The 26,490-nt window shown below is 41.9% G+C and overlaps 1 protein-coding gene across 1 annotated transcript; it reads left to right on the top strand.

Moving 5' to 3' along the window:
• Nucleotides 1–916: 916 nt before the first annotated feature.
• On the top strand, nucleotides 917–21,777 carry MSRB1 (methionine sulfoxide reductase B1). The gene is made up of 4 exons (XM_086940516.1): nucleotides 917–1,074; nucleotides 7,196–7,338; nucleotides 15,694–15,808; nucleotides 19,368–21,777. The coding sequence occupies exons 1-4, from the start codon at nucleotides 1,020–1,022 to the stop codon at nucleotides 19,388–19,390; spliced, it is 336 nt and encodes a 111-aa protein (XP_086796642.1). The 5' UTR covers nucleotides 917–1,019; the 3' UTR covers nucleotides 19,391–21,777.
• Nucleotides 21,778–26,490: the final 4,713 nt, after the last annotated feature.

Consider the following 26,490-nt stretch of genomic DNA (forward strand, 5'->3'; position numbering starts at 1 on the left):
CACGGGATCTTGTAAAGGAAACTCTGCAATACACCAAGGGTTTTCAGTGTCAATCAAATGCCAGCTTCAAAGTACTTAAAAGGGGACAGGTACGGTCATTAGGGTTCAGAGATATAAAACGTGTGCGCACGATTTGTGTGCTTGTATGCATATAGGACAGGATATCAAAGTGATATCAGTGCTTGGTGAAATGATCTTGTTAATACATGGCAAGAAGGTGGCACTGGCAGTCAAGCACAACATAAAGAAAAATCACATTGCATCCCATTTATTAGTTTCCAGCGGTCTCCTGACTTATTAACATGAATCCATGCCCATTTTCCGAATCAATACAAGGGGAAGCGGAGAGAAAACGATTTAAGCACAGAGTAGGATCCGGCCTCCGTATATTGGCTCAGAACATTTTCCCCCATGTACCACAAGTATGACTTGCCATCCGGATCGTACACTATTTAATTTGAACCATTCTGCACCCGCGCATGTGTATTATGTCACGGGCCCTGGAAAACACTGTGGAAATAGAGGAAGTACTTAAGTGAGAACCGCCATATCACTAGCATCATCCGATCATCTACGGCGCGGCGGCCATCTTTAAAAACTGGGTAGTTGCCGTTCATTGTAAAGTAGACTTGAGCGAATGGAATATATGTTTCAAATTACACAAATGTACTTAGTAAATATTAACGTATTTATACTGGGTAACGCCGAATACAGACGCATTCCTGAATTATCTGAAAATATGGATTCATTATTCTGCGGTTCATATGGAACACTTTATGCTCTATTGTTTTTTGTACCATTTATCATCGGCTTGCCCAGAAAGGCACTTCATCATAAGATGGCCGCCCGCAGAATGGCAGCAAAGCAGTGGGCATGCTAGTCCTTTCTCCCTGTTTTAGGAGGACGTCGCTGACACACTGTGGTGCTTGTGTAACTGTCATGTAACAAACCTGCGGTGTACAGTAGTGTGCCAGGGTGATAAGAAGTCAGAAGCACCCAGTCGACCGTCTGCGTCCATTATGTCTTTCTGCTTTTTCAATGGAGGGGAGAAGTTCAAGGAGCACTTCAAGCCGGGTAATGTAGACACTGCCTTTTTCGTCTTTTATGCTGGGGAAGCGTCCACATGTCACAGTAATATGAGATCGTATCTGTCAACTTGTAAGAGAAATACGAGACTGATATTAGCACGGAGCATCGAATCACATCAGCGGGTAATGGAGGTATTAGATGTCTTTCACATGGCAAATGCTTGTGAACTTTGTAAACATTACTTTGGAAGATAAGCTATATAAGGATGAAGGATCGACCACTCCACCTTGCGTTTGGTGATCGTTCGGCAGTGTTACATTTAGAACTTCAGTAGCAACTAGAGCTTTTTAAAGTGCAGTTGGCCAGTGACATTGATCAAAGGTGTCGTGACAAGCTAGCTACTTTACGTGGTGTGGTAGGAGGGGGCTGCCCCATTACTTCCCCCAAATTTTGAGAAACCCAGAGCACAAGTCCTTAAAAAACAGAAGTGGGTTGACTAACCAGGTTAGGCATTATGCAATTGATATAATGGATCGTGACCTCACTCATGGCATCACAGGAAGTAGCATCACAACCCATGGCCTCCTAAGAAATGCATCAGATCTTAAGATCTCTTACATATGTTTAACAGGTCTATCATGAGTACATTTGAGCGCATTACAGTATTTAACAAATTGGATGTGCGTCAGGGCTATGCCAAAAAGTGACGCTACCCCGGCGCAAAATCTGGGCCTCAACTTGTACATATATTTTTTTAAACCTTACGACAGAGAAATTAGCAACGAGGAGAAACGTGGCAGTACATCTTTTCTGCTTAATCTGCATTTTAAAATATTTATGAGGTTAAGGCACCTGCTGCAGAGATCTTAGTGTGCCCAGTAAATCTTGGGGAATAATATTACTGGTATGATAACTCTGGCAATGTATTTGCTGGCGAGATCTGTGTTTTGTCTAGTCCCAGTTTTGAATCAAAGTAGCATAGAGGATTTATCTGTCTTCTGCAAAGCACATTACGTAACATACAGATGACAGATTTTTATTTGATGTAATTTGGTAAGCAGGTTACTGCTTTTAAAATGGATCCTTTTGTTACTTGCAGTTCATAAATTGTATTCCTTGTAATATATCACAGTAAGCTATGAATGACATCTGGCTCCTACACCTTATAAACCTCACTCTCATATATAGCACATCATGTACATTGATTTACACACCTATGATTTATTGTCAATGTATAATGTGTCTGTGTGATGTCAAACGCTCTGACACGCTGTAAAGGGATGAAAAGCACTATAGCGCAAAAAAGAAATAAAACAAAATAGTGGTGTTTAAATAGTTTTTGTGTAAATAGGGAACAGAGCAACACGTTTGACATTCTTACAGTGCATCCATATCTCTTACATACAGGGACTCAACAAAGTCAAACGCATGCCTCAAGTACCTGTGAAGTGATGAGCTGTGCGCCTTTGTTTCCACTCCAGTGCATTTAGATGTGAGGTGCCAGATAGCTCCCAGCCAGGATACTCCAAAAAAGGAGGCCTGATTGCCCCTTCTATTTGGCTTTTGTTTTGGGCCGGCTGGAATCTGATAAAACCCCCCCATCAACTGCACGTTGCTGCTCCGAGCAAAGCAGACAATATGCAGGTGCTGTTGAATGTGTCCCAGTGTCTAAAAATTATACTGGGACAAGTTTAGCATGTCTCTTTGGGGCCCAGCCTTTTGGCAGGATAGATGGCTTCAAACCCTATGAAAAGTGTGTGTAGATGATGTCTACCCTCGACTCATGCCTTGGAGAAACCATGTAATATAATAAACAAAGGACTAGCAATACTGATTAGAACCAATAACTTAAACTTTAGTTTATAAGATCAGAGGAGGGGTAGCTCCCAGACAAATCCTGAGCCATGTTTTTGGAAATTGGGTACCTGTTAAGTACATTACAATAGTAATATGTGTCATCTAAAATGGTTTAAATTCTTATTTGCGAGAAATAAGTGGTCTTCCCTAAGAAACGTGTTGTGGGAAGTGATGCGTTTTAAAGCATATAGAGCCAGTAACATTGGCCCGAACTGGATACGACGTTACGGCCACTTCAAGAGGTGCTTGGTGTTTTACATTTACAAGAAACTTCATTTTAAAGCGGTATTTTGAACTGAATAAAATGATGAGTTTTAAAAATACAATTCTGAGCCGGCCTTCTCAAGAGTCCTGACCTGCAGATCAGTGTGCTATTCAGCAGCGAGCTTTCAACTCACAGAGTGAACATGCTGTTGGTGTGTAATTGCTCAAGAGAGTAATTTACCTGACCAAGTCAAAGATGTTAATCTGACATAAATAAATGCTGTTTATTTTTTATAGAACTTTACTAATATGAATTCTCTGCTGCCTTTACTCAATCCTGGTGGTACACATAAAAAACTAGTAGTATTGGAAGAAGAGGTAAGGCGAGCTATCACTGGACTGACATGTAATAAGGCCCCGGGCCCAGATGGAATCCCACCTTATCTTTATTTGTCGGATGTGGCACTTTGGGCTCCAGTGCTCAATTCAGTAATTAAAGATGTTGCTAGGTTTGGCACCCCGTCTTCATGGGCAACCTCTATTATTGTGCCAGTTTGTGAAAGGGGGGATAGGGACAGTATTGTCTGTTATAGACCCATCTACCTGCTGGATTCGGTGGTAAAAGTGGTTGGCACGATACTGTTGGATAGGTTATCATCCTGGGCTACTGACAATAACATTATGCATCAGTATGTCCCTTAGAGTGTGGATCCCTTCCATTTTGAAATGGTGTTATGTTACCTAATAGTTTAGGTCCTTCAGGTTTATTACTGGTCTCAACCCTTTGTCCTTCTTTTCCACATGGAATACATTGCAGACAAAACCTAACTCTGAACTCTCTCTTATTGCCCCTTTCGCTATTAAATCCTTTACTTACTGAGACACTAGATTCTTGTCTTCCTGTGAGAAAGACATCTCCCGTTGTCTCTTCGATTAGTTAAGGGTATTCAGGAACTCTATCTTGTATCCACTGACTGTACTCAGAACCCAGGGATCCTGTGTCACTAGATTCCAGTTCCCAGAGAATTGGGCCAACCTGCCTCCCACCTTTATAGGGGTACCTGAAGGGTCTTTCAAGATTCTTACCTGTAGAGAATCCTCTCTGTCTCCGTTCACCCCTGAAACATCTTCCACGTCTTCGCTGTCTTTGCAGGTAGAAGGGTTGGTTGGTGGTATAGGTTGATTGAGAGAATCTGTGCTGCAGCCCACGGCCGAGGTACCGACCCCGCATTCTCCGGGCCCTGCCAAAAACTCGACCATGGATTTTTTTTAATGTGCCGTTGGACTTCTGAATGGACCTAAATGGTCCTATGTATTTTGGCCATTTCTCTTATAAACTCTTCTCTGAAGAGGAGTCCTTGGGAGCTAGCCCCCCCGTCCTTATTGGCTAGTTCTACTAGTTTGGGCTCTAACTTTAGTAGAATGCCCTTTCTTCTCTTTGTGGAGATCGCTGTGTTTGTGTTCCCTAAGAGGCCGATGGTCCTTTGGACCCATTGGTGTAACACTTTGGCATCGATTGGGGTCTCACCAAGGTAGGCTACTTCTGCCATTTCAAATATTTTTGTTAGTGGCCCTATCATGTCTAGATGGTGGTCTTGGAAGGATTTCAGACCTTTGTCAATTCCTTTTCTAGGGTCCTTAGCTCACTTAGCTATGAATGCTACCACCTTGGGGTTTAATTCAGGTGTCATGGCCACCTTGTTAGGGAGGGAGGGAGGGGCATGGGCATTCGCAATGTAACCTGGATCTAACTTCCTTGGGAATTTCCTTTCTCAACCAGAAAGAAAGGTAGTCCGCAACATGTTGTGAGGGTGCCCACTCAGGTGATAAGGGGTGTTTGATTAGGAGGGGGTCAAACATATCATCCCGAATGGATCCACAATGCCCATCTTAGATCCTGAGGCCTTACATGCCTGGTCAGAGCTTCCCATGCTTTTTACTTCAACCTCCTTGATATCTGTTTCGAAATCTGAGAAGAATGAAAGTTACATTTCTGGTTCAAGTGCCTCATCACTATCGATGGGGATAGGAAACTTAGGGCCCGTTTCTTGCCCTTCTGTGGTGCCCGAGGCACCATTCTTGTCACCGCCTAGAAAGCGTGAGGGAAGGCCCTCACTCTGTCTTCTTTGCTCCTTTTTGTAGGGTTCCTCCAGCAGTCCTCTTTCTTGGGGCCTTACTTGCCCTTTCCAACCCTTCGTGGTAATGTGTGCTTGTAGTGGGCCAGCCATTCTTAGAGAAGGTTTCTCGCTATTTATTAATGGTATCATCAAGGGACCCTATCACTTTGTCAAGGGCCTTATTTACCATTGTTCCAATTTCTCTTCTAAATGTAACTCTGGGGTTGCCACAGACATGGTGGGTTAGGCGAATGACCGTAAGTAATTATCTGGGTATTCTTGCCCACCATTTTTTTGTTTGTTAAATAAGTATTTCTAATTAAGGAATATGGTGTCAGCTGATTGGCAGTTCGGCATCGTGTGGAGAAAAAAAACTGTGAGTCCTGTCACCATTGCTTAGATACAGTGACCAACCATCTAAAATGGGCATCATGCTATTTTGGGTTGTGTTAACACAATTGTTAAGATGGCGGGCACAGATGTATTCATTGTGTGTGACCGTCTGGTCATGGCCTTTTCTCTAAGGATGTAGGCCCAGCTTTGTTTTCTTTCCCCTCAATTTTTTTTTTGTGTGGACTGTGCATTTGTTACATGCTGCACCGCCATAGCAGGAGGAGGAGTGGGGGGGGGGGGGGAGGGGGGGATTCACTCTGCGTCCCTACTGCCCTGTTGGGGAGTGGAGCTATCGAACCAAAACCTCTAAAATTGGGCGAGTGGGGCTAGATGGCTGATCGAAAGGAGAATTCACGGTGTCTCGGTATGTGCAAAAGTTTTATAGCTGTGGAAAAGTTTCCAGACCATATCAGTGTAGGCTCTAGAGATACCTTGAAATGCCATGAGTGGCACTTGAAGAGAATAGGTATCCTGAGAAAAGGTTTGCAGTGGCTGAGAGAAGGGGCATCATAAGACACAACTGTCATAATCAGTTGTTCTCATTTATTTAGTAGAGGCACTGATATAACATATTATAACCACCCCACCGCCCCCAAGATTTCTTCCTTTCACTGCCACTGGCACTCTCAAAGTCTTAGAATCTAGGGGCATGGCTCTTCTAGCCAATTACTTGTATCCTGAAACAAAGTTGTAGTCTGAGGTGATTTGAAATACTTTGGTGGACACTCCATCTCTCCCGCGGCCAGCTATTAGGACTTCATCCTTTCAATAAATTCCCCATTCATGATGTGTGGCAGACAATTTATTTAATAGTCAGTCCTCCTAAACTTACTGAAATGAATACATCCTTTTTTAAATAAATAAAATCCTCTGGCTCACATCTAGCTGTAGCCAAGGAGTAATATTGTTATAGTGTGGTCAACTCAGCATGCTAAGGCAAACGCCCTATACGATCAAACGATAATCAGTCACTTCAGATCTTTTAACATCTTTCGGTTAAGTGTCTGTGAGCAATTTACTCCAGTAATTCTGGCACAGCCCAAATGAGCTTGATGGGGAAAGCTGGTCCTCGTGATCTTTTATACTTCTCGTCAAGGCAAAACGAACTCACTTTGTGTCGATCTTAATTGATCATTTTAATTCCTGAAGAGTTAAATTAGTATTATCAGGAATAACCTCTCGTAAACCAAAGAACTATGCCCCATTTTATAAAACTAATTAACATAACAAAGACTGGTTCTCTATAAAATGTAAATTTTGAGCCTTGCGTAAGGGCTCTCAGTTAATGACTGTAGAGTGCAGAGGATGGTAGAGACCCAATTCACAAAGTGTTTGCCATGAGTAGATGTAAACCAGGGGTTCTCGTGGCTTATTCCTGCCACAGTCCTGTCATTCAGAGCAAGTGACAGCAAATTATTTACGTTTTGTGCCTTTTTTATCGAGGAACAGAGCGTAAACCAGTTTCTCATGTAGTTTAAGGGCAGGTTCTTATTGTGTAAGAACTTAAGAATGAATCCTAATAAATATTATTATAGTTGTTCGGCAACCCTGGTATTGCAAAAAAATGAATATGTTTGTGTTTTTCTTCGCTGCAGGGATTTATGTGTGCGCCAAATGTGGATATGAGCTATTTTCCAGTCGTTCTAAGTTTGAGCACTCCTCTCCATGGCCTGCTTTCACAGAGACCATCCACGAAGACAGTGTGAGCAGGTATAAAGAGCCACGTGAAGCATACAAGGTACATGTTAAAAATATAATTTATCTGCGATCCACTTGACTGTGCATCATTCTTGGGTTCCACCTTGAATTTTCTTGCTGCCATTTTGTGTTCTTTAATGCTTTATGAAACTGTGGGTCCTTGGTTCTCCAGTACCGCATCCATTCTTATCTAAAGGAACATACAACCATATACGTTGGAAATTATTATTTTTATTACATTCCAAATGCCTTAACATTCCATTCAAATCATATACCCATTTCATTTTTTTAATTCTTCCCCCATAGTACATGATGAGAGACCTTATTACATTTTCCACTCTGTAGCTCAAGCTAGGAGACGTTTAGAAATGAGTTTGAACTGGTTTTGGGGGATGCTGAAGGAGGAGAAAGGGAGGGTGAAAACTCAGGTGGGCCAATATGACGTTTTCACAAGTTGTTGGGGGTGGGGTTAGCTAGAGGGGTTGTGATAATATACAAGTCATCCAGGGCGTGACACAGGAGTTGGACTGTCTGAGGAGATACGACTGGGCATATTGAAGCATAGTGTTGATAAAGGCATTCCAGACGTGTGGTGCAAATTGGTGGTTGCTTGAGAATCTTAGCAGTTGCTTGGGAACACATTGCAGTTTGTTTTGGAAGCAGCATAATTTACTCGAAAAAGAGTGCTTGTTGTGAAGTAAGTAGCAGATGTTGCTGACTACACAGTCAAAAAATCAAGTTAAAAATTGGGAAGCATCACACTGTCAGATGGAAGGAAGGGGGTGCCAGGTTAGAAGAGATGTTAGCTTATTTTTTGTTTGCTTTATTGAATTATTTGAAACCTAACAAGCTTATTTTTGCACTTATGAACTTTGCGGTAATTGCTGGCTCAACTGCTTGACTGCAAGTGTGGAGTTGCTCCAGTACAGGTTGTTTGAACAAGGGCTAGTATGGACAGAATCCAATCAGCGTAGATTTATGCTGGCTCAATGATATAACATTTACCATATTTGTTAGTGTGGTATACATGGAACCTGAGAAATGAGTCTCTGCAAAGCCAAGTAACAAAAAAGTAACCTGCAAGATTTAAAATGTGAGTACACTGTGGAGCCTTATGTAGTTGAAAGTGAGATCTCCTAAAAGGGAGGTGGAGTATAAACATTGGTAGAGGGTGCAGAGGAGTGAGCTCTGTGTATGTCAGTGCTGCTATCACATGATGTTCATAGTGCAAAACCTATTTTCACCTACTTTGGTCAGAGTTACTTGAAAGGGGGACCGAACTTGTTCGACATAGGTTGCTGACTCTTGAAGCTGTGCATGGTGTATCAATTGTTCGCCAGGTCTAACATGCTTACGATTCAAGCCTCATTTGTCAGCCTGGATCTGTTTCCTTACCTTAGGTGCCTCCTTTCATAGTCATCAGTATAGCCACTACCATTTGCGTAGGTTTTTCGTTGTAACCCCATATCTGCCTACCTTCCTCCTCCACATTAGAAGTTATTTTAGCCATTTTTGTTATAAGAGTTTCTTAGAGGAGAATAAGACAATCTTATTACTGATCTGAAGCCTATTCTTTGATTTTGGGATATTGGTAAATACATTTCGGGTGATTATAGTCCGCAATGGCAACACAAGCAAATTACCAAAGGAATATCATGTTTTGAGTAAGATTGGTTGAGACACTTTAATTCCATCCTTGTGGCTACTGATTACAGTAAAACACAAACAATTGAAGGAGGGTCTGAGGGAAATTTAAAGACCTGCCCAGTTCATATCCCCCTAACTGTAATCCTAACAACAAAAGAACCGGGGGTCTATAACGGAGCTTCAAGTACTCCGAGCTGCTGCAAAACTCCTACATAAGTGAGTTAGGCGCTAATAGAGCTACATAAGTCTCTATATCAAAATGTGTGCCAGGACAAACCTGTCGAAGGACCTACTGAGATTGTTGGTAAGACCCGTACAGAGATGTGTTGGATTCCCATCAAATAGGTATGTAGATCAAGTGTTCTCATTTGGTCATCCAAAAATGGGGTGGTATGTCTCTTGATCAATGAGACCCATCCATCGCCCTTACTCAATTGGGTCGCACCATCAATCGCTAAGGTACCCATGAACAAATGATAAAGATGGGATCGAGTGCAGTGCAAAAATCAAAAGATGTGTGAGTTAAAAACAAGGGGTAAAAGGATCAATAGGTGAAGAACTCTAATGTAATTTGTCCTTTCCCTCAAACAAACAAGAACAATGAAGAGGATCCCATCTTTATCATTTGTTCATGGGTACCTTAGCGATTGATGGTGCGACCCAATTGAGTAAGGGCGATGGATGGGTCTCATTGATCAAGAGACATACCACCCCATTTTTGGATGACCAAATGAGAACACTTGATCTACATACCTATTTGATGGGAATCCAACACATCTCTGTACGGGTCTTACCAACAATCTCAGTAGGTCCTTCGACAGGTTTGTCCTGGCACACATTTTGATATAGAGACTTATGTAGCTCTATTAGCGCCTAACTCACTTATGTAGGAGTTTTGCAGCAGCTCGGAGTACTTGAAGCTCCGTTATAGACCCCCGGTTCTTTTGTTGTTAGGATTACTGATTACAGTTACCTACTGGGCAGTTCAGAACTGATAGTAAAGTAGGGATTCCTTTCAATGTTTGGCATCATATTGAACTTGCTATGTCTATTCTTCTCAATTACATATGTGTAGAGCAGCGTGCACGCCTTTGTAGCTGCCTCTTTGGTTTGTACTTTAGCAGTGCTGCACGACCCAAGTTCTCAACATGCTTTTTCCTCACTTTTCTTTTAATGGGGATGTTTTTAGATTTATGAGTGAGCAAAATAAAACCTATCTGCACTTCTCTTCAAGAGAGTACATCTTCACTATTGGGGATCCTTTCTGTCCCTGGTTTCCAGGTGAACTCCTTCCATTATTTGTATGTTATTGTCTAAGATAGAGACTTCCTTAAGTGACCCACTATTGTTTCTTTGTGTAACTTTTTTGCTAGTTGTATGGAGCTGCTTTGGATATGTAGCAAGTGTCCAGGTTTGGGACATAACTGTAAATCAACTAAGATCTTTCTTCTTTCTCATTTTGGCTTGCTTGCATTTCGCCGAGGTAAGGCCACATGGCGATTTTGGTAACTAAGAGAATAATTGGTAAACCTGTAATTTTATCTTTCCTTCACATAGTTGAACTCCTCCTGCCACTGTGCTTGTATGTGATTTGTTTTCCCCTAATCTAGATTGCCTGTGGTCCTAGTATAAAAATGAGGTGCTGTGAAAATGAAGATTAAATTGCCTTCATGTCAAAAAGGTGGTGTCTATAACTGGTTTATTCTCAGATAATTTAGTAGCTACAACCATTGTGATATGTGGACTTCGGCCCATATGTAGAGTTTTTGTGCTTTTTTTTTATTATCCATGTCTCTACATATATGTGTTTGTTGATGAATTTCACTGTGTTGAATATGAGTATTATGCTAATTGTTTAGTAGAACTGTATGTATTTAAAGAATATTTTACACCCATCATATGGTCTGGCCTCTGGTCATTCATAATATGATTTTTAACTATATTGATTAAAAATATACTTTTTTATACAAATTTGTTAATTTTTTGATTATTCCTTCTTGATCACTGGTCTGACCTGATTGTTCACTCATATGTTTAGATGTCCTAGGAATTTATTCTCGCACCTGTTGCTACCCTGCCCTAGGAGTCTATAGATCTTTACTACCCAGGGGGTCCTTGTTATTTTCACCTGAGTTGTTGTTGAGCCACTCTCATAAGATCCTCTGCGATGAGTTCTCACAGGAGGACTTGGCTGTCTCCCATCATTGTGTCCAAGTCTATTCAGTTTAACCCCTTCGATGCTGATGACGAGCTCAGCTCGTCATCAGCCACGGGTGACGTGTGCGGATGCTGAGCTCGTCATGTAACGCGGTTATTCGAAAACAGCCGCACAGTGCAAAAATAACCGCAGCAGCGATGCGGTTAATCCCCATGTGTGTCAGATCCTGCTTATCCTTTGAAATTGGTATCCTGTGTTTAATTTGTGATAGTGAACATCTCACATTTGTTTAGACTGTTTTAATATCATAAAACATTAGGATTAACATGTTGCTTCCATTACATGTTTAATAAAGCTTTTCAGATTAGAAATCATGACTGTGATCTCTGTGGTGTAGTGAAGCAGTTTAATATTACCTGATAGTCCAGTCTTTTCCTTTGATGTTAACATTGGCTCGACAATTGGAGCGTCCCTTCCTAGTTCCCCCTTCTATTGTGAAAGGGTCCTGAGATAGTCAGTGGCAACAACAAATATAGACTCTCAGAAATATTTTATTTGGAGTGAGATGATAAAATGTAAGTTCACCTTTTGGTATCTTCATTATGGCAACCCATTCTATTCTGACCACTAATGGTTTTAGTGAGTAGAATTCTAGGGTTACCCCCGGGCTATATTATGCACACATTGAATAACCTGTTACAGGGGATTGCTTAAAGAACTAAAAAGCATTAGCAAAGCTAATCGGTCTTGCTTTGCCACAGCTAATACTGGCTTTGCTAATTTGGTCGAAGCATCTGCGGTTTTTGGAATTCTATTTTGTGTATTTGTTAATATTAGTACTACCTTTTCAAAATGTGTCTAGATGCAATGTGGGGGTCATCTTAAAACAGTATACCAATAATCAAAATGAAAAGAAATAGATTTTAGAGATAGCCATCCAATGGTTTGAGCAATGTCCATGCTTGCACCACAATTGTTCATCTTCTGGTTATGGGGCTGAAGTTCCATTGGCTGCTGAGGGTCCTAAGGGGCCAATAAGACCTCCTGTTACCTCCAGTAAGTCCCACACAGAAGGATTGCTGAGAGGTGGTCTGAGGCCACGCCCCTTTCTCCCCCACTGTGCAAACGCGCTCTTGGCACACTGCTTTTTACTTTTTTGTGGGACTCGTGTTGGCAGCCAAGTCCCAAGATGGTTGCCAACACTTATTGGTTGAAGTGTTGGCAGCCAATCAAAGTTTACTAGGATCCGCGAATCCACGGCAAGGACTTCCTTCCCCATACATCTACATTTTTTTCAACTTTATTATCTCTGAAACTACTAAATAGATTTACACCAAATCACAAAAAGCATGCTTTGTGGACAAACATCTAGGTTTCTGCCAAATTTGGTGTAATTCTGTTCAGCAGTTCCCCATAGACATAACCTTGGGAAAATGTGTTTTTGGACCCACCTTTTTTCTTGGCTCCCTCTTGACGGATCACCCCAAAACTTTCAACACAGCAGCTGAACCAAAAATGAGAAGTTTTGTGACGAATCGTCAAGCGGTGCCAAAGTTATTGGCAAACAAAAAACAATTTACCTACTGGTGACCGACAGTAGGAAATAAATACAATCTTCTGACCATCAGCAGGACAAACACTTAATATTATAGTGTGCCAAGTGACAAACGCTTCAGCCCACATATAAGGTTAGTACCAGCTAATCAAATCCTACAATATATTACAACTGTATAACTGATATTGATCTAGAATGGACCTCTATTGTGATTTCCCGTCAAAAATATATCCAAGCACATTGTCACAGTGCTGTTGGACATGAGATATATATATATTAATCTTTTTTTAGTGTTAACAATTTTAACAATTTTAAAGAAAAAACATTAAATAAATAAAGAAAAGTGAATAAAATGTCACCACATATTGAAAGGTAGTGTTTAAGTAGAATCTAGAGTAGGATGTTTTAAATGTATTTCTAAGAACAAATAATGAATAGATGTACACACAAATCATATTATTCACTCGATTCTTGAAGAGAAACAGGTGGCGATATTGGGGGGGATTTATGCCCTTTATTGTCTACTTGAGTCACCCCCCCCCCCCCCCCCCCCCCAGCAGCCGATAATGACCCCACACAAAGTACCTTCTAATAGGAGCCAAAGGAGAGCCCAGCTATAGACCCGCACGCATTTCCTTAGCACTCACCTGTGCATCAAGGAAAGCACTCCGTAGGCATGCAGCGTTAAAACAACCTCCTCAGAATTGGAGAATAAACACTTGCCTGTTTTTATATAACAACCGTAGTAGTATCAAATTGGCCAAACATCTCTGGATCCCTGAAGATGTGATGTTGCATTGCTTTTCACACATTCCACAGGCCTTACCTAGTCAGAAAGTGCTCAGGTTTCATGGGGTTCTACTCAACTTGCAGCACAAGGCAAATACATTGACTGGCACTTATAGAAAAGCTGTCCAGTCAGTTGAAATGGTAAGTCCATCCAGCCAGGGTCTCTATTGGATGCATGTTGTTTTTTATTGGCACATACATGGCGTGCTGCTGTTGAGAAATAATGCTTCCGGGTGTTGTCAAGAGTGAAGCGTTCTTATATTTCACAAGTTCCTTTCCGTAACAACCAGTACAATATTGCTTTTTAGGTAATGCAGTCGAGGTTAGTGCTTTTAAAAAACACAGTTTGGCCCCATTTATTAGTACCTGATCATTGGTGGAATCGCATAATACTTGAAGCATCCCAGCTCACTTGCTATGCATGCTCCAAGCTGTCTCCTGGTTCTCCCACAATTCTGCTAAAAGATCACACTGTAGTTTTCCCCCCAAGGTTGGCAGAGTGTGACAGTCCTTTACCAAGGCTGAGAAAACCCACTCTTTGCATGAAGATCTTTCCTTCTTCTGGCTAAAAGAATTTGCTCGCGTCTTCCAGCACTATCTAGAGAGGGCTTTCTGGGTGGGAAGTTTTGTGGTTTTGCCTCAGACAAAGAATACGAGATAAAACCTCCATGGCTTGTGTTAGTGTGTTAAGGGGTACCTGTCCACCTTTATAAAGAGCTTGTTACTGGTCCACATGGCTTGTTTGGGCAACATTGTTGTTGTCCTTCACACTTGGGGTAGGGGCGGGACTCTAGTTATGCTTTCTGCATTTCATTTGTTGTCAGGCTTGAAAAACGGAAGGCAGAAGTGGGAGCGGACTGGGGCGACAGGAGTGGCCCAGTGGGATGTCCCTCGTGACGCCCTGCAAACTGTGAATATGAGGTCTGCAGGGATGAGTGCGAGATTCGCGTGAATGTGAGGGGGAAGCAGCCGACTGAAGGTGTCTGGCACATCACTGCATTGGTAACACCTTCTTACCTTTAGAGACGGGAGCAAGGAAGAATGCGTACATCTGCAGTGAAGTGTTCTAAACCTCTAATATTTTAAGTATGAAAGTATTTAGCCTTACGAAGCAATGTAATAACTCCTAGGAGTTGTAGTGTGGAATTTTACGACTTACTCGCTCCAAGAGATTGAAATGGAAGGCTGATGTAAGGATTTGCAGTCCCAATGATTTGCAGCCCCTTGTGTTAAAGTGCTCCTTAAATTTTCACTTCACTCCAAGATCTCATTTACAACCTGCTGTGCTGCATAGGAGTTTCATGTAAAGTTCCTTTCAGCACCGAGGGAATCCTAGCATGGTCAAATCATGTCTTTTTCTATGGTGAATCTTTAGAAAGACGCTTTGCTAATTTGCCAACATCGGGGGTTCAGTTATTTCTGATGAAGTCTTCTCACTTTAGTAAGTAAACATTGAAACCTAAAGAAGTCATTTTTTACTGAAAATAAGGCACGTTCTTGCCCAAGACCGTGCTGGTGATGCCCTACCATAAAATATCAAACTTCATTCCCCCTCGCTTGACCGAAATCGACTTTAATTATTGAACTCTGAGGTATACATCGCCTTATGGTGCCTGCATTGCAAAGCGGACTATAGAGCACGATCCTGCCGGCTTGTCGACACACGTGTGTTTTACAAATCATGCCATATCCTGGCTGGAAGTTTTCATTTGTGGAAATATCTCATCTGCACATTCAGAGTCTGAGAACATGGTATTGATTATAGTCTGACAGTAGTGTTTGATGTAGGATGTAACATGTAAGTCAGGTAGTGGCAGCTGGGTTAGCATAGGCTCTCCTTGGGTTTCCAATAGTTACCATTGGCAATTCTCTTGGTACCCGTAGTGTCAGGGCTCAAGAGTGCACCAGCAGGATGAAGAGTAACGGCTGTGAGGCTCCCTTTCACTTCTGTAGCTTCCACTACTTGCTCTTACCTCAAGTACCAAATAGGAGACTGTTGAAAAGCTAAGAGTTGGACAAAGGATCAACTCTGTGATATCGTGAAGGTCAAAGGTTGTGTGACCTCACTTCCACAGCGTGTCATTTTGGTCAACTGATGTCCATGGGGTGCGAGTTGCTACTTCTTACCCTCATCTTGACCATTGCTACAGGTCTTTGTTCTTGGTCTCCCATGCCAGTCTTCAGTGTATTTTGTATGTCCTTCATCCTGAGACCGCCACTGATGTGGATTCTTCTGTCTCTTGCAGGTGTCTTGTGGAAAATGTGGAAATGGTCTTGGTCACGAGTTCATCGATGATGGGCCGAAGAGAGGCCAGTCGCGCTTCTGAATATTCAGCAGCTCGCTCAAGTTTGTCCCTAAAGGTAAGCGCACACACTTCAGCCCTTGATTTATTTTCTATTACTGACTCAATTTATTTATATTTAAAGGGTAACTTGAATGCTTTCATCATGACCTTGTCCCCAATTAGCAAACCATGGTCACTGTGTTGATTTTCAGCAGGGTGAACGCATGTGGTACAAGTTCTCAACAATTTTGTTCAACTATAATTGCATTCCAACATTGAATCTTACTATGACGAGCTTCCCCTTCCGATGGGAGGTTGCGCATTATGTCTCTTTGGTTGCACCAGACCGGCCTTGTGTAAGACACTACCTCTTTACAGCAGTGGTTTTGTCATGCTACAGTAAGAAAGTTTGCTTCAGAATTTCTTCCCGCCGACTTATCTGTTGACACTTGACACAGTTGCTGGGCCGTGGCTTCCTCCCCTATTTACGCCATATTTCTCACTACCATAGAATTTCTGTATGTCTCACGCAGGGTATTGTGCAAGATTGTTACAAAGTCCACAAGCTGACACCACATCAGATGCACATTGGTCAGGAGAATGTCTTTTTTTTTTTGCTGGTTCTTGGGATGAAAGACTTTGGGAAGCTGCACTGACCTGTGCTATACGTTTTTTTTTTTTTTTTTTTACTAGTCTGCCAATCTGCATGTACGCTGGAGGTGCCCACATTTTTACTGCAATGTTTATCACTATAGCTACGATTAACCCAAAGTGAACCTACAACCTAAACGAGGGTGGTTTCTCTCTCCTCATCCCATGCTCTGAGGTGACAGGCAGTTTGTCTGCATAGGATGGTTGCTCTCAGGCTACTCTTTGTCCACATTAAATATGATGGCCTGCGCGTCCCTAATAGGATACCCCTCCTGTCCCAAAATCAATCTTCCTTATTCTCCACTCCACATTCTGCACTTATCCATTTATCTAGATTCTTGGCACCCTAAAATTCAACTATTGTGTCTATTGGTGTGGGATTGTTGTTTGGGTGGCTCATTTTGGGAGAAAAGAGTTGTTTAAATTATTATTATTATTATTTTGAACTAGCAACATCGTAGGCTTCAGCCCACAGATTTGTCCAGAGTTGATCCCAGGCTAGAAGTATGAAAGAATGAACTTCGTGTTCGCATTTGTATTGACAACTACCTGATGGCCTCTTGGTGCAGGTAGTCTACTCTACATCATGAAGAAATACATGTATTTTCATGGCTTTTTTTTAAAGGATGTAATGCGCCTTAAGTTGTAAGATTAGGAGCTCGAAGAGAGTGGCCCTGAGCTGAAATGGTTCTGCTGCTTGACACTGGAATGGACTTTGTAAGCTCTTCCAAACTTCTTACGATTCTAGGTGACTGATAGAGATATGTTTCTCCAGCTTGTTGTGTGTTAAGTTCTTATTGAATGTAATGCAGCCAAGTTTAATGAACTAAATTGGTTTATTTGTGTTTGGCGCCTCTGTCTTATTGACTGGATCTATGTTCACAAACAAATGAGTCACACAGTCATGATCACCCGAGAGAGTCTCCACATGTTATTGTTTGCCATATGACCAATGATGCAAATATCTGCTGCCTACCATTAAAACACCATAAAAATGCTGGAGCCCCAGCCATCCGCGAGAGATACTAAAACCTTTTGGTTTTCTGCTCATTCGTAACTGCTGTTTTTACTTAATTGTAAATACCTTTTCCTTCCATGAAGATAAAGCACTGGCTTGACTTCGACTTGGGGTGGTATTTGCTATATGGGGCTTTATCTGAGCTTCTAAGCCCTATTACCCCTGAGAATAAGCCTTGATTGCTCTGCGTCGCTACCACAGCAAAATCACCTGTTTATTTTTTGAATTCCAGTAGTATTGATGACCCTGGGACATAAGTAAGCAATAGTAAAGACAGCGTTTTGGCCAAGTGACTACTGACTGTCCCAAAACTCATGAAAAGGCTTCACTAGATGTGAGGGCACAAAGGCCTGAATGTGAGCGCATTCACCATTCTTGTACCTACGCCCTTTGTATCTTGCCCTGGGTCTTTGGACGGCTCATATAGCAAAGCATTTGTCTTGAGGGTATAGTTCTCTGTTCAGTGTAGTAAAGTGTGCGGATTCTTCCAGTTTGTTGCAGTGTGGTGTTGTCTTTTGGTTGTAGAAGTGTGTTGTAGTCTCTGAAAGGAAACTGTATGGAAGCTATACGGCGTACCTATGTGCTGAGGGTAGAGCGGACCTTAAATTGTTTGAGGCATTTTTGCCATATCTGCTCTTTTCTCTTCCACCTCTATATTTGGCCATTTTTTCTTCGGCTCCTCTTACCACAATGTGTCTTTATCGTTAGAATGTACTTCACTGCTATTGCACGAGGTTGCCTTTACCTAAAACATTTATTTAACCGTTTTAGCAGTTTACCTACATATTTTCCATGCACAATGGTCATTTAACCTTTTGAGCAGAACACATTACCCTGACCTGGTATTAGAAGAAGCACTGTCAATAAACCTTTCATTGGCCACATTGTTTAGATTTAATACCTCGTGCTAAATCCAAGTAAATATATGTGTAACTTATTTTGACGCATCTTTATTGAGACCACATTTATTTAGAGAGACACACTGGTGTGTCTTTCTGCCAAAGTGTAGCCTTTGGTTTACGGAAGTCATCATTATTTTAGGATAATGGAAGAGGATGATGTAGGGGTGCACACAGATTTTTTTCTATGCCCAACGGCAAGTGTTCATCTTTGTATCATTGTGCACAATTCTTCTGAGGGAGGCCTGTCACTTTTAGCCACAGTCACCAGGGATAAGTTCTTGGTTCCTTACTGGAACATGCTTTACTTACCAAGATGCTAGATCACTACCTGTAAGAGAGGTCCTACCCTGACCCCACCACCTTAGCTAATCAGTGCCTCACAGTTACCAATGTTAAGTTTCTCCCATGAGCTTGAATTCTCTTATTCCCCCTATTAATAGAACAATGACCCATCCATCCTTGGCAATTTGTCTGCTTTTGAGCACTCCTGCTATCAAGAGCAAGTGGCATGGGCTTGTCAAGGCATGCAGTGGGCTACAGTTGCCAGCACACTGCATTCAGCTTTAATCTTTATTAGCCTGTGGAGTACAAACTCATTCCAAGGCTCACAGACATCCAATCCCTGACCTCAGCAGAAGGAAGTGGATCCAGAGTGAAGTGGATCCAGAGGGAAGTGTATGTGCAAACTGGCAGAGAAATGCACTTCTCGCAATGGTGTGAGTGCAGAATAGCTTCCACCTCACACTAAGGGTAATTAATCTTTGGCCAGTAGTTAATCATAAGCACTGGGGCTTGATGTGCGAAAGCTGATAACCTAGTCAACTCCTGGCAGAGGGAGCCAGGCCTGAGAACAATTTCATGCAGTTGGTTCATGTTTTTTGCCTCCCAGGGCTGTTAAATGTGATCTTCCGCTTCAAACAGTTTCTAAATGTTTTTTAAAAATTCAAGCCAATGCATTGATTGTGTCCCCTTGGAAATTACTTTGTGTTGTCCCACCATAAAATTCTTCTATGACCTAATATGTAGTCTTTCTTTGACCGTTTTTCTTTCCTTCTATTTTTCAGACAAAGTTGATGGCGGGCAGTAGAACGAGTGAGACGTGACCCAGTCCAGCATAAAAGAATCCTTCAAAGAGGGTTACACTGGGTAATATGAGAACCAGGAGCATTTCCTGGCATTGGATCCACTATATGACTGTCCCCGGGCAAACCCTATCAGGACACCTGGGGGGACGATGCGTCTGTGGTCCTGCCTGGAGACTTCCAAGGTTCCCGCTACTGTAATCACGTGATGATTGTCTTCCACTCAACAGCGACTGTTCAACACCGCAATACACATGAAGTGGACAGCATGCACAAGAAACCCGGACATGGTGCTCAGCAATAAACTGTTCGTTAAAGTACAAACTCCATTATCAAGGGTTTATCTCAACCAAAGGATAAAGGGGAGTCCCACCAGACACTGATTTGATTTTATAGCTCTCTACATTAAGGGAAGTACCATTCACAGAAAAGTCCATCAATTTCATAAAAAGCTACATCTTAGAGAGGTTAAAAAAAACAAAGTTCTTTATTTTGTTACAATGTCCCCTCATGTCTACTTCTTCTGTTATTAGTGTTGTTCTTACTCAACAAGCTGCAGTTGGGGAGGGGGGTAGGGTGGCATTCGGAGTAGATCAATTATCAATTTCAATCAATCAAGATTCTTGTAAAGCGTGACTACTCACCCATTAGTTTCTCAAGGCACTCTTTTTTTCAGTATATTATTAGGAATGGTATTATGATTATCCTGTTCTTTTATTTTTTTTAACTTTCTGTATTGTTGAAGTCTAAGTCCTCATTGCCTGGATGAACCTTCGGAAATCACACATCTGACAACCGGTGCCTTATTCAGAGAGAGCCACTGCCCTGAACCATCCCTATACCGGGCGGTTGGTTGACGTTAGTAGACACTATCTGAGGCCTCTGTTTCCTATGTAGGAGTGAGCGTTAGCGCTAAGAGTCTAATTCCTTGCCCGTTACCTGGTCCGGTGTTTCCTTAGATTTTTTTCTTCTTCAACTCTTCCAACTCTTGCTTTGGTCCACTTTTTCTGTTTTTAATCTGAGAAATTCTGTAATATTTCCACCATTTACAAGGTAGTATTAGGCTGTGCATATTTCTGTTGCTATGAAGTACATTGTATCATCCCTTAATGGTTTAGGATTGGCCGGCACTTCAGAGTCAAAATTTAGATCTCCATTCAAACCCTAAACATGGCTGTGTCAGTGGAGATAATGTCTTTCCACAGAGCAGCACCGCCACTAGAGCGGGCATTTCACTCCAGGGCACAAAAGTTCATTTCACAGTATTGGAAAATGAAAATAATGTATTTTTATTTGTATCAGAACAAAAGCATAGTGTAATATAAATATTCAACATTTGAAGGTCTTCTTCTATACATTGTTCGTGACGTGTGGGTATTAACACCTTCCGTGCGGGGCACATTCCCCCGCTGTGCTGGGGGAGGGAGAGCGCGCACAGCGCCCACGGGCTCATGACGAGCTCAGCTCGTCATGCAGCACGGTGGTCTTGTGTTCATGACCAGATGAGCTCGTCATGACCACACCCGTTTCCTTAGAACGCTCGCACAGCAGGGGAATTAGCCCAGCGTGCGAGTGTTCTAACGGTCACGACGAGGTCAGCTCGTCATGAGCACACGAGCACCGTGGCTGATGACGAGCTGACCTCGTCATGAGCGGCGAAGGAGCTATGTGGTGCCAAGCACCACAAGGATGAATGTGAAGGCAAACAACCACCCATATATTTTAATATTTTTCCAAGCATTAGCAAGTAATTTTAAGTGCTTATATGCTCGAATCTGAGAGGGAAGCTGTTGAAGGCCTTCCTGCATCCACAGTAACCTTTCTGGAATACCAGGCCCCAGTACTTGTTTGCGATCAGGGCCTGTTTGTTATAGATTTGGCTAGCATATTTTAGCTTTATCTCCGGGCCTAGCTGTTATCATGCATGTATGCACTGCTTAATTTGTGCCAGAATTCGCATGGCACTTATTGCTGAAAGTCCACCACATGGTGGCACTGTCTTTCTGAAGCATTGCAAAGCAGCAAAGTGTTTTAAATATCAAAATATTTTAAAATCAAAGTAATATTTTAGACCTTTGGGTATCACAGAAGAGACCAAATTTACTCATTTGTTACAGAATGATGGTTACTAAACAGCAGTGCTACTGGCTTTTGGCAGCGCTGGCTTGGGGAAGTGGGTGGGTCAAGTTGAGGTTGCCTTCAGTGATCATTTTGGGCCCTGGCACTTATTGTTTTACAAATTAAGCACTTATGAGTCTGCAGAAATGAGCGTCCATGAACATGGTGACTACTACGCACTTTCAGGCCAGCAACCAGGAGTATATTTGTATGACTAATTTATATGTTGTTTCAATGTTGGAATTGATCTGATAATAAAATTAAGTAACATTTCTCTGCTTGCGTGACCATTGTGCTCTCATTTTCTCTAAAATCTTAGTTACCTCTGAATTTAGAGTGGTAAACCAGAGGACATCCCAGATCTTTATCAGCTGTTTACTGTGGTCTTCTGTGGTATTTACTGCAAATCTGTTGTCTGTGCATAAAACATGTGCTGCCTTTATGATGAGCCAGAGGAAGGGATTGGTGATCATCCATCGTGAGTCATGAGCTAGCTCTGAGATTGCCACCTCAAGTATAAGTATAAGTATAAACCATTTTGTAACGCGCTCTGTTACTGGGGAGTATCCTGGCGCGGGGAGGAAAACTAAAAGGCAGGAAGCAAAACATCTAGGGACCCTCCTAGACTGCACTCTTGAATAAGTGAGTTTTCAGATGTTTTTTGAAAGCAGCCACTGTCGGCGTGGAGCGCAGATGGAGAGGGAGTGCATTCCAGGCCCGAGCCACCACCACAGATAGCGACTGACCACCAAGTCTGGCACGTTTAAAACGGGGAAGGGACAGTTTACACAAAGTGGCAGATCTCAGGGTACGTGCCGGGGTGTACCTTGTGAATCTCTTTCTCAGGTACAAGGGGCCTTGGTCATGAATTGCACGAAACGCCAACACCAAAGATTTAAACAAAATGCGTTGTGCTACAGGAAGCCAGTTGCAATCCATGCAGTGTGGATTTTGTGATACCCTACTTCTTCAGCATCACACAAATTACCCTACTTCTTCAGCATCATGCAAATTACTGCAAACCAGATGACAATCCATCTTTCATAGAGGATATTTTGGACTTGTCAAACCAAGCATTAACAAATAGAACCATGCTCCCGTGAGATAACAGACTCAGTGTAGACACTTACAGGAACGGTGGAAGTTCTAGAGGACTTGGACTTACACAAATGAGTTTCTGTCTGAATAGTGTCCAGAGCACCACCACAAACAGAAGTAAAAGGTCCGTACAACGCACTGTTCATCCAAATGTATCTTGAAATTTTACCAGGACATACGAACAAGGACGCGTAGAGCTCGCCAGATTGAGCTAATTTTTCTTCCATACGTATCAAGGTTCCAGTAAAATTTCAAGATCCATTTTTCTCGCGCATTGACTGATTCTGCACCGTATAACTTTGACGGAGATCCTCACATTCTAGACCACGGGGCCCCGGGGGCCACGATTAATTCATTCTTATAAGTTTCATTTGGAGGAACAGTGCGTCGTTCGCCAAAGCCTTGAAAAAGTCGCCTAGTGCGACGAAACACGTCTTGGCTGCCTCTGTGGCCATATACAGAATGAAAGAATGGAACCATCAGCTTCTATGTGCCTACATTTTGCGCATCGCAGTTAATTCTACTTAAATGGACCTGTTAGAGTGACGGACCTTTTACTCCTTTTTGTGGTGGTGCTCTGGACACTTTTCAGACAACTTCTACATTTGAGGCTTTCCCTTGTACTTGCCACTAGTTGGATGACATAGTGTTTCTGTCTTCATTGAGCACACCTGTATCCTACTTTCCTTAATTTATGTATGTGTGAGCATTGTTGTATACCATTTTCATCCTATTGTTTATTAAACAAATGAGTTTCTCACCACTGAGGCCGATGAATATATGCTGGATCTGGTTTTCTCATACACGACCAGCTCCATAGATAAAGCAGTCCACCTTTAATAATGGACCAACCAGTTGCTGATTACACTACACACAAAATTGTAATGGAGGGACTAAAAGTTAACTACAAAACCAATTCAGTTTCTGAAAGAAGGCCTCGCTGACCAGGTTCTAGGAATTGTTAATCTTTTTTATGACCCTCATCTAAACTGATAACACATTGTGTTCTTCTTGATTTCCCCGCCACCCCCCTTTCACGTAATTAAAAGTGCATAAAATATTTTGGGCCCACTTCAATTCAAAAAGATCAAAATCCAGCCAGAAAGCTTCTTTTCAGTTAGATCTCTGGGGCTTAAAAGAATGTGCCACATTTAAGGAACAACACAGGAGAAAGGGCTATGTAACATGTTCTGGGGTTTTAACGAGTTCACCTCTCATATTAGAGCAACACTGTGGAAATCAGAAGACTTTCTTTGTGAATAAAATCCAGACGATTTGAATTGAGATTTCATAGTTTTGGGGAAAATTCACTTCTGCACTGACCAATACCTATATCATCTAAAAGCATTTTTCATGTTTTACAACCTCAAGCTAGTGTGCATTCCGGCCAGTACACCCCAGTTGAGCCTCTTCTCGGCCTGAAAATAACAAAGAATATGTTTCTGTCCAACAAGGATGACTAAACTATACAAAACAAGTGGTGGGTGGCATGGTTGAATTAATCTCACCCACTGGTAATCCCTCAGGCCAGTCACAATAGCAATACAAACAGTCCTGCCCATACTGCCAGGCCAGGTATAGCTTGAGATGGGTATGCCCAGACGTGGTCCTCTGTGTGCCCCCAATGGAACCAAGCTATACCTGGCTGATGAGCCCTAACTAGGGCGAAACTGGTCCCAGGATGCTGTATTCCTGTTCAGGGGGACCGGGCTTGGCAGTTTGGACTGGACGGTTCCCACTGGAGAAGGGTCGACACTGATTTGAATATGGCTGGGTCCAAACTGAGGTGGCATGGTGCAAAATATAATGATGGGGATGCAGCCTCAAGTAATTTCCAGTGGATGAGATGAATTCAAGCAATTTTATCCATCACCATTTTGTATACTTGATGTACCTACTGACTTACAACAGAAAATAATGTGTCTATTAGAAAAAAAACATTGACTGGCCTATTGAAAGATTCTAATTAGAGACCCATTTCAAACATACCCTTTGCAGAAGGCTCAAAGAAAGATATAACGACATTACAAAGATTTGAAAAACAGAAACCTAGATTCTGTCAGAACCTAAATAAATGGACTCCCATTATCAGGGCTCATGACCATTTACCGATTCCCGGTGGCTCCGAGAAATAAGTTCAATCTTCATGCCACTGTTTTCATAGCATAGGAGGGACATGGCAGAAAATACTTTTTTCCAAAAGATATACCGTGCAAAGTTGTGAGGGCCAGCAAATGAAATCCAATCTCTACGGTGAGGTTCAACGGCAATCTCTCGGTAACAGGTCGCATTGAGTGGGGGAAGCACAACTCTGAGGGCATCGCCTAAACTTCTTAGGATGGAACCAAATGTAGCACCTTCAAAAAAAAATGCCAAAAACAGCATTTTTCAGAGGCTGTCCATTGCCATCCTGGTACTGCAGAGATTACCACCCTGCATCCCCCTATAAAAGGGGCTGGGCCCCATTGAGTGCTGCTTTTCTGGATTGGAACATCCACAGAAGATCCTCAATTCCACACAGACACAGTCTCTCACAGTGGGAGGGTGTGTTTGCCAACTACGCCTTAACTCTACAAAGGGACTATTGTGAAATTGCTAGCGGTTTTACAGAACAAATAAATAACAGGGTGGCCTCAGACTCGTTGTGTTGTCCCGGCCCTCTGTGTTGTATATTCAGTCTGTCGGACCAACGGTGGCGTCTATCAGAAACATGTGCCTGGCTCCCAAAGTGCTGCATCGGACACATCATACAATTGTAATGTGATGAAATTGACCGAATGGACACCTTCAGAACATCTACAAACATGGTGGCATTGCGACGTGAAATTGAGATCATGGATGCTGACATGAGCAGAATGGCTTTTCACAAATTGTTATTTTATGCAATTAACATCTCATCTCTTCAGGTGTCCTCTCACAGACTCTACAATGACGCAGTGTAGTGGTGAAAAAAAAGGGATCCTTTGGTGTAATGCTATCACACAACCAAAAAATATATGGTTGTTATTCTTTTAGCCCATATATTAGAAGTGAGAATAACTAACGGATCCATAAATTCTAAAAAACATGTTTTATTTTCAAATTTAGAAAAAGATTTATGTGTATATTACACAGTTTAAAAACAGTACATAATAATTACATTCCACAATACATCTGCATACACTTCAATAAAAAGAATTTTACAATAAAATACACAATTTTATGTTAAAAAGGTTCCTAAACCACTTCTAATCATAGGCGAGAGAAAGACAGAGGAGAGAGAACAAATAACAGACAGTCCTATTTGTCATTTTAGTACATATCCGGGAGTTATAATGTAAGAGGCTTATCCAGGACACACTCTTGTAATGTCTATGGAGAGAGCTCTATCCCTTGATTATGTAATCCCAGGCGTCTAAAGTTGAAAATAAAACATGTTTTTTAGAATTTACGGATCTATTAGTTATTCTCACTTCTAATATATGGGCTAAAAGAATAACAACCATATATTTTTTGGTTGTGTGATAACATTACACCAAGGGATCCCTTTCTTTTCACTATGTACTAGTACCCTATTCCCTTGGCTTGTATGGGGTCTCTCTCAATTTAATACCCGCTAAGTGTAGTGGTAAAGAAGTCCAGAGCCATTGCAGGTGGGGCTGAGGTCTCACAAAAGGGAGATGTACTTATTTATGCTGCATTTTTAATAAAGAGTTGCTTTACTGGGTGTCTGTGTTCTTTATATTGTAACAACTATAGAGCAGTATGTTCTGTTTTCTTTACATTCTGTAATATTAAACCTTAAAACATGAGATGCAAAAACTCATTGCCACTTTAATGCAAAAGGTGAAAAGACGGAGGCAAGTGGGAAGCTTAATATAGATGCAGGTGTTATTTGGGCAACTTTAGG

This window comes from Lissotriton vulgaris, chromosome 10, assembly GCF_964263255.1.
Source record: "Lissotriton vulgaris chromosome 10, aLisVul1.2, whole genome shotgun sequence".
NCBI lineage: Eukaryota > Metazoa > Chordata > Amphibia > Caudata > Salamandridae > Lissotriton > Lissotriton vulgaris.